Source organism: Stegostoma tigrinum, chromosome 9 (assembly GCF_030684315.1).
Source record: "Stegostoma tigrinum isolate sSteTig4 chromosome 9, sSteTig4.hap1, whole genome shotgun sequence".
In the NCBI taxonomy this organism is placed as follows: Eukaryota; Metazoa; Chordata; class Chondrichthyes; order Orectolobiformes; family Stegostomatidae; genus Stegostoma; species Stegostoma tigrinum.
Window position 1 is genome coordinate 46774891 of NC_081362.1, and position 12006 is coordinate 46786896.

Consider the following 12006-nt stretch of genomic DNA (forward strand, 5'->3'; position numbering starts at 1 on the left):
CCATTTCAAAATCTGTCTCATCCCTTGCTCTTGGTTTTTTATCTGGCTCTGTGATTGCCGAACCTGACCCAGTTGGAATGGGTCCCTACACTAACATACATCTTTCCTCGTCCAATTTATCCGCTAAGCCTGCCAGTAGTATCAGTAGATTGCCAATGGCACGGCCAACTGATATTGCTATGGTGTCGCCAATTAAAACAGTCCAGTTTCCAGAGCAAGATCAGAGAATAATTATTTCAAAATCCAGTGAACTATTTAAGTTTGAGAATCAGGATAGTAGTGAGTTAAATTCCCCTCTTGTTAGTAGTAAACTCCCAACTACTGAATTTACAGAAGAAAGCATGCATGTTTCAGTGTCTCCTTCAATAATGTCAGAAGATAAGCAGACTGTATGGTATGAATATGGATGTGTCTAATGACTTGCGGCGCTGTGAAATGATTATCAGTCTGCAGATTTTAAAATAGTAAAGGCCCTAAAAGTAATAACAAGGACATCAAATATCTTAAGAACTAAACAGCAAAACAGATATCTACACAGTATCAGTAGGAAATACGATATTGGATAAACTGTTCTTGCAGTGTACAGAAATAAGATTAATCCTTGAGCAATCGTGTATAATTGTAGCCTTCCTTTCCTAATAAGTTAAACTACACAGGTTTCCTATCTGAAGTTGTCCGGTTTCATAACATTTGTGCTGAAATCTTAGCTTGCATAAAACTCATCCTGTTTTCATTGTTAACTTTTTGATTGGATCCTTTTAATTTTGACTGAATCTACTTTTGACTTAAGTTTCACAATATGTTTTGAAGGAAGCTCCTCTGACTTCTGAACACATCTTGTGGTCAGCATTTTCTTGAATATTTCTTTAATGTGTGAAAGCAGGAATTTTTTTTAATTTCATGAAATTCCGTAATTAGAGAAATTGGCTATTTCTTAGTTGTGTGGTCCCACAGCCCTCTATCAAAAGGCTGTTAAGTATTGCAAATAATTTTACATTGTTGTATATTTTTAAAATATAAAATTTAAGTTGTGCCTAACCACTTGAATCATTTTGTAAAGCGTTTTGGAAAATTCTCCTTTTTGCATCATTAGTTGAAGTAATATGTAAACAATTCATCTTTGACTCTGTGTCATTTATTTTTCTGACTCAACAATATTGGAAAAAGATAAATAGCAAGTAAATTACAGCACAGCTAATGATTTCACAAACTCAAGAACCAATATATCCATGCTACAGAGGACACAGATCTGTATTTATGATTTATTAAATGACAAGTTCTTACTGTCACTGGATGTTGTAAGAAGGTGCAAAGCACAGCCCACTTGTTCCTTACAAAAGGAGAGGCAGATTGGGAAAGGAGTTGGCGGGAGAAAGAAGATCTAATGGAATCATGAGATGGGAAAATGGAGCACAGCTGTATTTTTAAAAACATAAGCAAGCAGTTTTACTTTTTACTTGAAATTTCATATTTTGCCACCTAGTTCAACAGCTGTGTATGTTGTACCTGCAGCATTTATTTACACTGATTGACAGAAAATATTATCTGAAACTAATGACAACAAATCTGCAAGGCTTAGCTTGCTTTAATGTACTGTTCTAAACCATAACTAAGTTTCAGACATTAAGATGCTAACACTTTAAAGTTCTACACTGTTGTCCAGTTTATTTTCCCAGTGGATATAACAAAATGTATTTTTATGCCATAAAATATTATGATGAGAAAACACCATTGCTGGTCATTTGAAATTCTAAGTTGCAAGTGCTCTTACCAATGTATCAAAACTTGATTTTCTTACATTATACATCTTACATTTGTTTCAGAATTATTTTAATGAAACTCATCTTTGATCCGTTGAATCATCGATCTATCTGTATCTTAGGATTCTTGCAAACTAAGTTATTTGCAGGCCTATAAGTTTTTTTCTCTGTTTCGTTTTTACTCTTGTCACCATTGAGCAATTAAATGCACACTGCTAGAAAAGGTATAAACAGGAAATGAAAAGTAGCAGTGTGCATGCATGGATGGGTATTCAGTTCTCTGTAGATTCAATTAGGAGTGGGAACTAACGATGTAACTAGTTAGCACAATTTTCTTGTACCTCTGTCATTCAAATGTAAATGGTTCACCTTGTCTTGAAAGTCTGTGTAACAAAGGTTCTACCTGAATAGGTTTGTCATGTTACTTGCGAGTTTTCTATCTTGGCACCACTGCCAGTTCACCATAAATTGCATGGAACTGGCAGTTTAGACAAGGCTGGAATGAAGTTTTAAAATGCAACTGGTCAATAAGGGTTGCTTTTATCTGACAAGGCAACTTAAGGCAAATTTGGCTCATGTTTCATCGTTGTACTGGACCCGGAAATGCATGATGATATTCAAGATGCCCAGTAGCAATCCTAGTTCCAACATCACTTTACTTGATCCATGCATTCATCATTTTAAAAGGACAAGATAACAAAGTGTGGGGCTGGATGAACACAGCAGGCCAAGCAGCATCTTAGGAGCTCAAAAGCTGATGTTTCGGGCCTAGACCCTTCGCCAGAAAGGGGGGATGGGGAGAGGATTCTGAAATAAATAGGGAGAGACGGGTAGGTGGACTGAAGATGGATAGAGGAGAAGATAGGTGGAGAGTAGAGTATGGGTGGGGAAGTAGGGAGGGTATAGGTCAGTCTGGGGAGAACGGACAGGTCAAGGGGGCGGGATGAGGTTAGTAGGTAGGAAGTGGAGATGCAGCTTGAGGTGGGAGGAGGCGATAGGTGAGAGGAAGAATAGGTTAGGCAGGCGGGACGAGCTGGGCAGGTTTTGGGATGCAGTTGGGGGGGAGGGGAGATTTTGAAGCTGGTGAAATCCACATTGATACCATTGGACTGCAGGGTTTTCAAGCGGAATATGAGTTGCTGTTCCTGAAACCTACGGGTGGCATCATTACAGCACTGCAGGAGGCCCAGGATGGACGTGTCATCTAAGGAATGGGAGGAGGAGTTGAAATGGTTTGCAACTGGGAGGTGCAGTTGTTTACTGCGAACCGAGCGTAGGTGTTCTGCAAAGCGGTCCCCGAGCCTCTGCTTGGTTTCCCCAATGTAGAGGAAGCCACACCGTATAATGCAGATGCAGTGTACCACAATGGCGGATGTGCAGGTGAACATCTGCTTGATGTGGAAAGTCATCTTGGGGCCTGGGTTGGGGGTGAGGGAGGAGGTATGGAGGCAGGTGTAGCACTTCCTGCGGTTGCAGGGCAAAGTGCCGGGTGTGGTGGAGTTGGAGGGGAGTGTGGAGCGGACAAGGGAGTCACGGAGAGAGTGGTCTCTCCAGAAGGCAGACAAGGGTGGAGATGGAAAAATGTCTTGGGTGGTGGGGTCAGATTGTAAATGGTGGAAGTGTTGGAGGAAAATGCGTTGTATCCAGAGGTTGGTGGGATAGTATGTGAGGACTAGAGGGATTCTCTTTCGGCGGTTATTGCGAGGGCGGGGTGTGAAGGATGAGGTGCGGGAAATGCTACACCTGCCCCCACACCACCTCCCTCACCCCCATCCCAGGCCCCAAGAAGACTTTCCACATCAATCAGATGTTCACCTGCACATCCACCGATGTGGTATACTGCATCCACTGTACCCGCTGTGGCTCCCTCTAAATTGGGGAAACCAAGCGGAGGCTTGGGGACCGCTTTGCAGAACACCTACGCTCGGTTCGCAGTAAACAACTGCACCTTCCAGTCACGAACCATTTCAACTCTCCCCTCCCATTCCTTAGACAACATGTCCATCCTGGGCCTCCTGCAGTGCTGTAATGATGCCACCCGTAGGTTGCAGGCACAGCAACTCATATTCCGCTTGAAAACCCTGCAGTCCAATGTTATCAATGTGGATTTCACCAGCTTCAAAATCTCCCCTCCCCCCACTGCATCCCAAAACCAGCCCAGCTCGTACCCGCCTGCCTAACCTGTTCTTCCTCTCACCTATCCCCTCCTCCCACCTCAAGCTGCACCTCCATTTCCTACCTACTAACCTCATCCCACCCCCTTGACCTGTCCGTCCTTCCCGGACTGACCTATCCCTTCCCTACCTCCTCACCCATACTCTCCTCTTCACCTATCTTCTCCTCTATCCATCCTCAGTCCACCTCCCCCTCTCTCCCTATTTACTTGTAAATCCTCTCCCCATCCCCCTTTTCTGATGAAGGGTCTAGGCCCGAAACATCAGCTTTTGTGCTCCTAAGATGCTGCTTGACCTGCTGTGTTCATCTAGCCCCACACTTTCTTATCTTGGATTCTCCAGCATCTGCAGTTCCCATTATCTCTGATTTTAAAAGGACAAACCAGCCTACGATTAAAAAAAAACTTTGCATGGAACCACTTTAATCATTTTCCAAATTATCCACATTCTGGTTATGCTATTTGAATTTCATTTTTAGTTAAAAGCAAAACTTTTACAAGTCATTAGTTACAACAGTATCACTGAGCAATTCCTGAGTATCACAGCTTCTCCATTAAAAGAACATTGACAGTACAGTGACATGTCCCAAAATCATAGTAATAATTGAGCTTTAAATTTCTGTAATCTGGACCTATTACATTTGCAGTAAAGTATGCTAACTTGAACAAAGACACCATAATATTAGAAGAAAGAGCAGTTAAGATAACATTCAAAATGTATAAGGCATTAAGTGACTAGCACTTGAAATACAATACAATATGTAACAAAACTAAGTTTGGTTTTAGACGATAAACTCAGAAGTGAATAAGAATCATAGGCAACTCCTCTCTCTCCTTCCGTTGATACGTGAAAGATGGCCAATTTCTTATTTAAATCCATCAGTCTCCTATGTATCTTATTTAGTCTCAATATTTATGCTAAAAAGATGTTTAATTGTTATTACTTAATGTGTTCTAGTCACTAGAATGCTTCAAAAATTCCTGTCATTATAATAAATTTAAAATATTGAAATATAAGGTTTTAAAACATTTCTTAAAATCAGATGTGCAGAATTATACATTTTTGGGAAAGTTAGATTTATTTCTTATAGATAATTATGTAGCATAGATAAAGACAGGTTATCATTTAAAAGGTAGCTCAAATTTTAAAATATTATCAATCTTAAAAAAAACTAATTATTAATTTAGTAATTAAACTAATTACCTTGGTAACTGAAATATGTTTTCTTGCGTCATTAAGAACCCAGTGTAAAATTTGAGTCACATCAGACTATCATACGGTTTTGTTACAGATTAAAGTAAGACTGTTTAGCTTAGTTGAAATGTTTCAATGGATACTAAATGGTTAAAAAAAGCTAGAAAAGTAATTTAGTCCCAAATATATTGTTTTTAAAGTTATACAAAATGTTAACGTCTCCCCAAATTTGAAATGTTCCAGCATGTCCACAGAGTTAGTACTAATGCAACCAGTGTGAAGATCCCAATTAAGGTTATTGTCCTACTTAAATCCATGTATATTGTAATCATCAGAGGACTTCTAGATTTGGATGAAACAGGCTTTACAAGATTGTTGCCAATACCTTTTTATTTTTTCAACAGATTTAATACTAGAGTTACCTGATTGTTATCACTTGTGTGGAGAAAAAAATTAAGTTAGCATTGAAGGTTATATGTGATTTATGTATTTGTAATGTGAATTTAATTTTAAAAAAGCTTGCCTGTTAAACATTTGCAAACTGGTGGTGTAATGTTATCCTGCATGTGTAACCCTCGGCATGGCTAGTTCTGTCTTTGCTGTGCATTTCTTCTGTATGAATTGGTAAATGACTGATCTTGCCTCAGCATATTTTTGCATATGTAATACAAACTAACAATCAAATATTGAAATATCTTGTTTTTGCACGTTTTTGCAAGTATAATCAATGAACCTCCAGTTGGTAGGTTATCCATCATGTATATTTAAGAGGTATTCTATTTGTATATTTTGTTATGTTTCTGTTGTGTCCCTTCCATTTTTATTGTCCTTTTGATATTTCATTCCATGTCATCCAACAGGAGCAAGGTTTTATGTGTAGGCCGAACCTGCTGGCAAATGTATAGCAGGTGCAGCTACCACAAAATGTTGGACACAGCAAATTGAATCTTTCCCAAGGAGATTAGCTAGGATTTTAGACATTGAGATTTGAATGTAGGCAGCTGAAGGCAAAAAAGGTTGTTTGATTGAGCTTTGTTATCAAGCTCTGTCAATATTTTAAAAAATAGTTCATGGTGCATTCTAACATAAATAATCATTGTTGAAGACAAATAAAATAAAGATGTTAAGTATAAGATACTCTCAGACTAAATATCCTAGATTAGAAACTTCCACGGTAGTAAAAGCAATGGGGGGGACGCAGTGGTTGGTCATAAAACACAAGTGGAATTGATAAGAAACTTGAAACAGTTTTATTAAAAGTAGATGGATTGTATGTCTTCACTAATTAAAAGAAACACTTGAAATTATTAATTTAGCAATGGTGATAGTAATTATAATCATTGCGTGGAAGTGTGAACTGTGATGAGGATGCAGAGATCCTTCAGCATGATCTGGACATGTTGGGTGAGTGGTCAAATGAATGGCAGATGCAGTATAATTTGGATAAGTGTGACGTTATTCACTTTGGAAGCAAAAAGAAGAAGACGCATTTCTACCTGAATGGCTGTAAATTGGGAGAGGGGAATGTGCAGTGGGACCTGGGTATCTTTGTGCACCAGTCGCTGAAGGTAAGCATTGCAGGTCCAGCAGGCAATAAAGAAGGCAAATGATATGTTGGCCTTCATTGCAAGAGTTTCAAGTACAAAAGCAGGGATGGGTTGTTGCAGATATACAGGTGAGACAACAGCTAGAATATTGTATCAGTTTTGTTATCCTTTTCTGAAGAAGGATGTTGTTGCTCTCGAAGGAGCGCAGCAAAGGTTTACCAGGCTGGTTCCAGGGATGGTGGGTCTGACGTATGAGGAGAGATTGACTGACTGGCTTAGGATTGTTTTCACTAGAGTTCAGATGAATGAGGGAGGATCTCATAGAAACTTAAAATTCTAATAGGACTAGACAGGGTAGATAGAGGGAGTATGTTCCCAGTGGTGGGTGTGACCAGAACCAGCAGTCACATTTTGAGCATTCGGTAAAGTTTGTTTAGGACAGAGATGAGACATTTTTCACTCAAGGAGTGGTGAGCCTGTGGATATCATTACCACAGGAAGTAGTTGATGCCAAAACATTGAATGTATTCAAGAGGCAGCTAGATACAGCACTTCGAGCAAATGGGGAAGGTTATGGGGAGAAAGCAGAATTAGGCTAATGAGATGGACAATCAGCCATGATCATAATGAATGGTGGAGCAGGCTTGAAGGGCTAAATGGCCTCCTTTTACGCCTATCTTTTATGTTTCTATCTATGTAATAGAAACCCACAGTGATTTCATTAGTTACTCGTAATGCATTTATCTTGGACAAAACAACATTCAAAAACTACTGAATTTCTCTGCCATTGTTTCACATTAATTAATAGTTTAAACTTTAGCTGTCACTCATAAATATCAAAACACTAAACTTCAGGAAAGCAGGCAAAATAAATTTAAATGATAATGACAAGTATGTTTAAAGGGTGATTTTATTTTGTTCTAAAACACCAAACTTAAAGATAGGTTACTTGTGCTGTGAATGTGTGTTGAAATAAAATCATTAATGTAATCAGAAAATTTTAATGACTGCTGTACTTTATAATGCAATGACTTTAGAATTAGTTGCAGCTGGTGTTTTTTGTCACTGATGATGTAATAACAGTGTAAATCGAGCCTTCCTCCTGAATATGCCTGACCTTGACACTGAAGCAGATCAGAATGAAACTGCCATCTGCCCCAGCACGTTTGAGCCCTAACACTGAGAAGCCAAACTATTTTGCATTAACATGTACAATTACCCTAAGGCAAAAATATTATACACATAAACTACTGAAACATGTTTGGCAGGTGACTGATCCATTTAAAGTGCTTTGATTATTTTCTGCAGATGTGGGATCTGTGCAGGAACTCAGAAGTGCACAAGGCAAAACTGAGGAGCAACAGAGCTCCTAGATGTAAATGTTCTTCATCTTGTGATTGGGGTACGGTGGTAAGTTTCCTGCCCGGAGTGTAAATGGGAGGATCAGAATATTTACCTATTTACAAACTAACATTATCCTTATAGGAGTTTATTCCAGAAGCATTCTGCTGTGGCTGGCTTAACAGATCTAAAAATGTGCTTGCTTATTCTATTAAATTGGCTTTGTGTAATGCATTAATATGCATTAAGCAATATTAACTGTTAATTTTTCATTCTGCATGCCTGGGCAGGGGCTTCCACATTTGCTTAATACAAAAGGAAACAGGTGTTTAATGTTCATTTATTTTGTATGTATGCAGTCCACTGCTTAGGCTTATTAATTTCAGTCTTTCATGACTTATTGCCGTTTCACATTTGTAATAAGGTTGTTTTGTAAGATCTGGCAAGTGCTTCAAATCTTTAAGTAAATATATTTATCCAAATTATTACTTCAATATAATTGCTTGTAAGAGAGATACTGTATACTTGCCTTCCTTTGTTCCCATGTTGCACATTTCAAAAGAGTTTGGCCATGGAAACCTAGGAGCAGAAAATTGTTTTACCGAAAAAAATTACCCGCAGTGATGTAGTTTCATCTTCTGTATTGTGTTGTTGATGGTTAAATTTTCCACAAAATATTTGCTTTCATATTGTTATTATATTTTTGAAAGTAAAATAAGGGACACTAACTGATATGGTATAAATATCTAAGCATAATAGATGAACAGATACTTGACAGGAATATAGTTTCCCTTTTAAAAAGATTCATAAGACATGTTGATAAAGAAGGGACCTGCGTGCCAACTCTAATCTGTCCCCTCCTTCCTACCAGCAGAGATGGAATGGGGTAGAATAAGTCCCAGCTGTGCTGCCAGCACATTCATGGTTGTTTTCATTTATACTATATTCAGACATGGTAAGGCCACCTGAACGAAATGATCAGACAAAGCCATTTTAACCATAGGCCTCATTAGAGTGTGCCCACCCAGCTCATGAACAAAAGCTGGTGGCAGCAGGGACCCTGATCACGGAGGGCCCAATTAAGTAATTTTTTCATGTAAATTTTTTAAGGTTCTTTGTAGATCAGAAGAACCAGGAGTGCTCATTCTGAATGCACTAGAATACACAAGGTCTCTTGCTTCCCTTGCTTATTAATCGTCACCTCTTCCCCCAACTTACTTTGTCAGAGAACTAGATTAACGGTTCACAGTACATTGCACCATACTAATTTTGGCGTATTCCCAACTCGCTGACTTCAGGAAAGGCTCAGGATCAGAGTATGTAAGTAAGGCTCAGGAGCTAAAGCTGGGTATTTTGCCTGTTGCTTCATTTCTGCCTCATTAAGGTAATTCCTGTTTTATTCCTAAAATATTTCAGCAATGACATCTGGCATGCAATGATAAATCGTGATCACTCAAGGGATGTTTGTTCTATGCTGCAATTTCTACAATTTAAGTTTCCTTGTGCATGATGCATTTGTGATATTTGATATTGTTTTTTGTTCTTATTTGTTTCAGACTTAACCATTATCTAAACCAGTTTCTTAATTCTTTTTCATTTTCTTTCCTCTGACCTACAAAACAGAAAGAAAAGTGTCCTTCAAACTGTCAATTTGAAACCTATAGTGCAGAAGCACCAAGACTGTCTCCATAAAGAAATATTACTAAAGCATTAAATGATGAGAACTATTCAGTGACCTCTCTTCAGTAAGCAGAATGAGACATTTACTGTTCCTTGAATCAAGGAGCACAGTTGGACTCCAGTGTTGTTATGAAATACTTCCAGAGTAATGATTTTTGGGTAGTTCCATAGTTTTTCACCAGAGTTCATTTAAATTCTACAAGAAAATTGAATACAATTTAGATGCTATGAACAGTTTTATATACTGTTTGTTCAGCTGACTTTTAAGAACAAGACACACCATATTTCAGTTTGTTTTAATTTTTCATTAAAGCTTTTAAACAAACTCTGTGGTGCTTTTATTATTTGCAAGACTGCAGACACAAGCAGTAGTGTTGTGGAGCTACACTGCATCCTACATAAAATCACATAGCTTATGGTATCTTGCACTAACTACCTTTGGGTTTTTACATACTGCATGATGTATGCCAATAGCAATGTGATGTTATGTTAAGATTTATAATACCGTAACGCTTATTTTTGGCATGTAATCTAAGACTGAAGTATATAATGTAAATGGATCTTCACCATAGAATTGCAACATTGTATGTCTGTCATTCTTGATATCTATGTGCAAATTGGATTTTGTAACAGCCTCTTTAACTTAACTATAAGAGCACAAAGTGTGCAATATTTTTTGACTGCTGGCAAAGATTCTGTCATGTTGAATTTCTGACAAAAACAACTGACACACTGCATTGTCATTTACACTGTTAATTTTAGGAAGAATGAATTTTTCAGTTCCATAGTTGTTTGAAATAGATTTGTTGTTTGTTTTATAATCCTAAAGCATTAGTAAAAAATTTTTTAACTCCCATTTAATTTTGTACACATTACTGTCTGGAAAATAACCATGTACAAATTGAATATATACGTACTGACTGAGTAGAAAGCTACAGCAGAAATACATTCTCAAGAATAGTTGCAACCAACATTTGTTGAAGTCATGTTTAGATTTTGTTTGAAAAAGCAAATAATCTCATGTTTTTGGCAGATTGTAACTTTTGTTCGTTAGCATACAGGAGTTTTTCTTTTATATCCTGCAATCAGCTGACATTCAGAAGTATTTTGCGTATCTGTGCAGAGTCTAAATGCGCTGATTTAGTTGTAAGCCCTTAGTGTTTAGTATTTTAACAAGTTATTTTTGTACAAAATGTTCCCTTATAAGAGACCATAAATTGTTTATCTTGTGCAAGATTTGAATTTAAAAGTATTTAAGATTGTTATTTTCAGAATTTTGTTTACATTATTCAATCATAAATAACCGTTTATAGATACTGTATTGAAAAGCTGGTGTCTATGTCATAGATTTTTTTTAAAAGAACATCACAGCATGCTAATGTAGTGAATCAGAAGGTACTGAGACAGTGCCTTTGCTTTTTGATATCCTAATTAGATTTTCATCTTGAGTGTCTAAAGTAACTCATACTATTGGTTTATTTATGTACAGCTTAATAAAACAGGTGTTAACTGCTGTTTCCTTACTGTTCTAAAACATGGAATTTTGCCGTCAAGTAATATGAATAACTTATGGTTACGAAAATTACTTCATGATGATACAACTATACAACTAAATATTTTAGTATTGCCGCATTTCAAGATCATTATACATCTTTTCCACCATTTCATATTATCCAAAAATCCTACAAGCTCAAAGAGAAGTTATGATCAATTTCAGTATCTTTTAAAAGCCTGTTCATTTTTTTTTGTTTGTGATCTATGAATTCCTTTATTTTGCCACATCTCAAATTGCTTTATAAATGATGAATTACTTTGATGTTCAGTCAATTATGAAGAAAATGTAACCGCTAGTTTACAGATAAGCCTCTGTTTGAGTGGTACTATGTGAAGAAAGGGTTTTTGACCAGAATGCTGTCGCATTGCTAGCCTTAAAATTGTGCATGAAATTGCTAGTTTAGAATTTAGATGTTTCATTCAAAAGCAGCACCTTAAATGAAACTGCCATTATGACTTCTCAAGAATATTGGCTTTGATTTTTATGATCAATTTATAGAGTGGGAATTAAATCCACAATCATAGACTTTTAAAAATGCCATGGCTGGGAACCATTCTCACACCAGAACAAGGGCTTCCAAATTTCTCTCCTGAAACCTAAACAAAATGTTTAATCGAATTATCCTGTCTGTTAAGTCGAGTAGATCCTGTGAATGCTTAGTGTCACCCTCAACAATACAACTTTCTCATGAAAGAATTAGTGTACCTCAAAATGTTTAGAATCAGTGAGGAAATACTACCACTGCAGCATTATTT

The 12006-nt window shown here is 37.3% G+C and overlaps 1 protein-coding gene across 13 annotated transcripts in view; it reads left to right on the plus strand.

Annotated features, from left to right (window-relative positions):
• The window catches only part of LOC125454694 (girdin-like), a 322453-nt gene extending 311223 nt beyond the window's left edge, over window positions 1-11230 (plus strand). For 12 of the 13 annotated variants that reach the window (XM_048535750.1, XM_048535755.1, XM_048535758.1 and 9 more), the window contains 2 exons: window positions 7984-8085; window positions 9640-11230. In XM_048535750.1, the coding sequence (XP_048391707.1) occupies window positions 7984-8048 (65 nt within the window). In that variant the 3' untranslated portion in view covers window positions 8049-8085; window positions 9640-11230. The remainder of the gene's footprint in view (window positions 1-7983; window positions 8086-9639) is intronic. The other variant, XM_048535754.1, reaches the window with a different exon arrangement.
• Window positions 11231-12006: the final 776 nt, after the last annotated feature.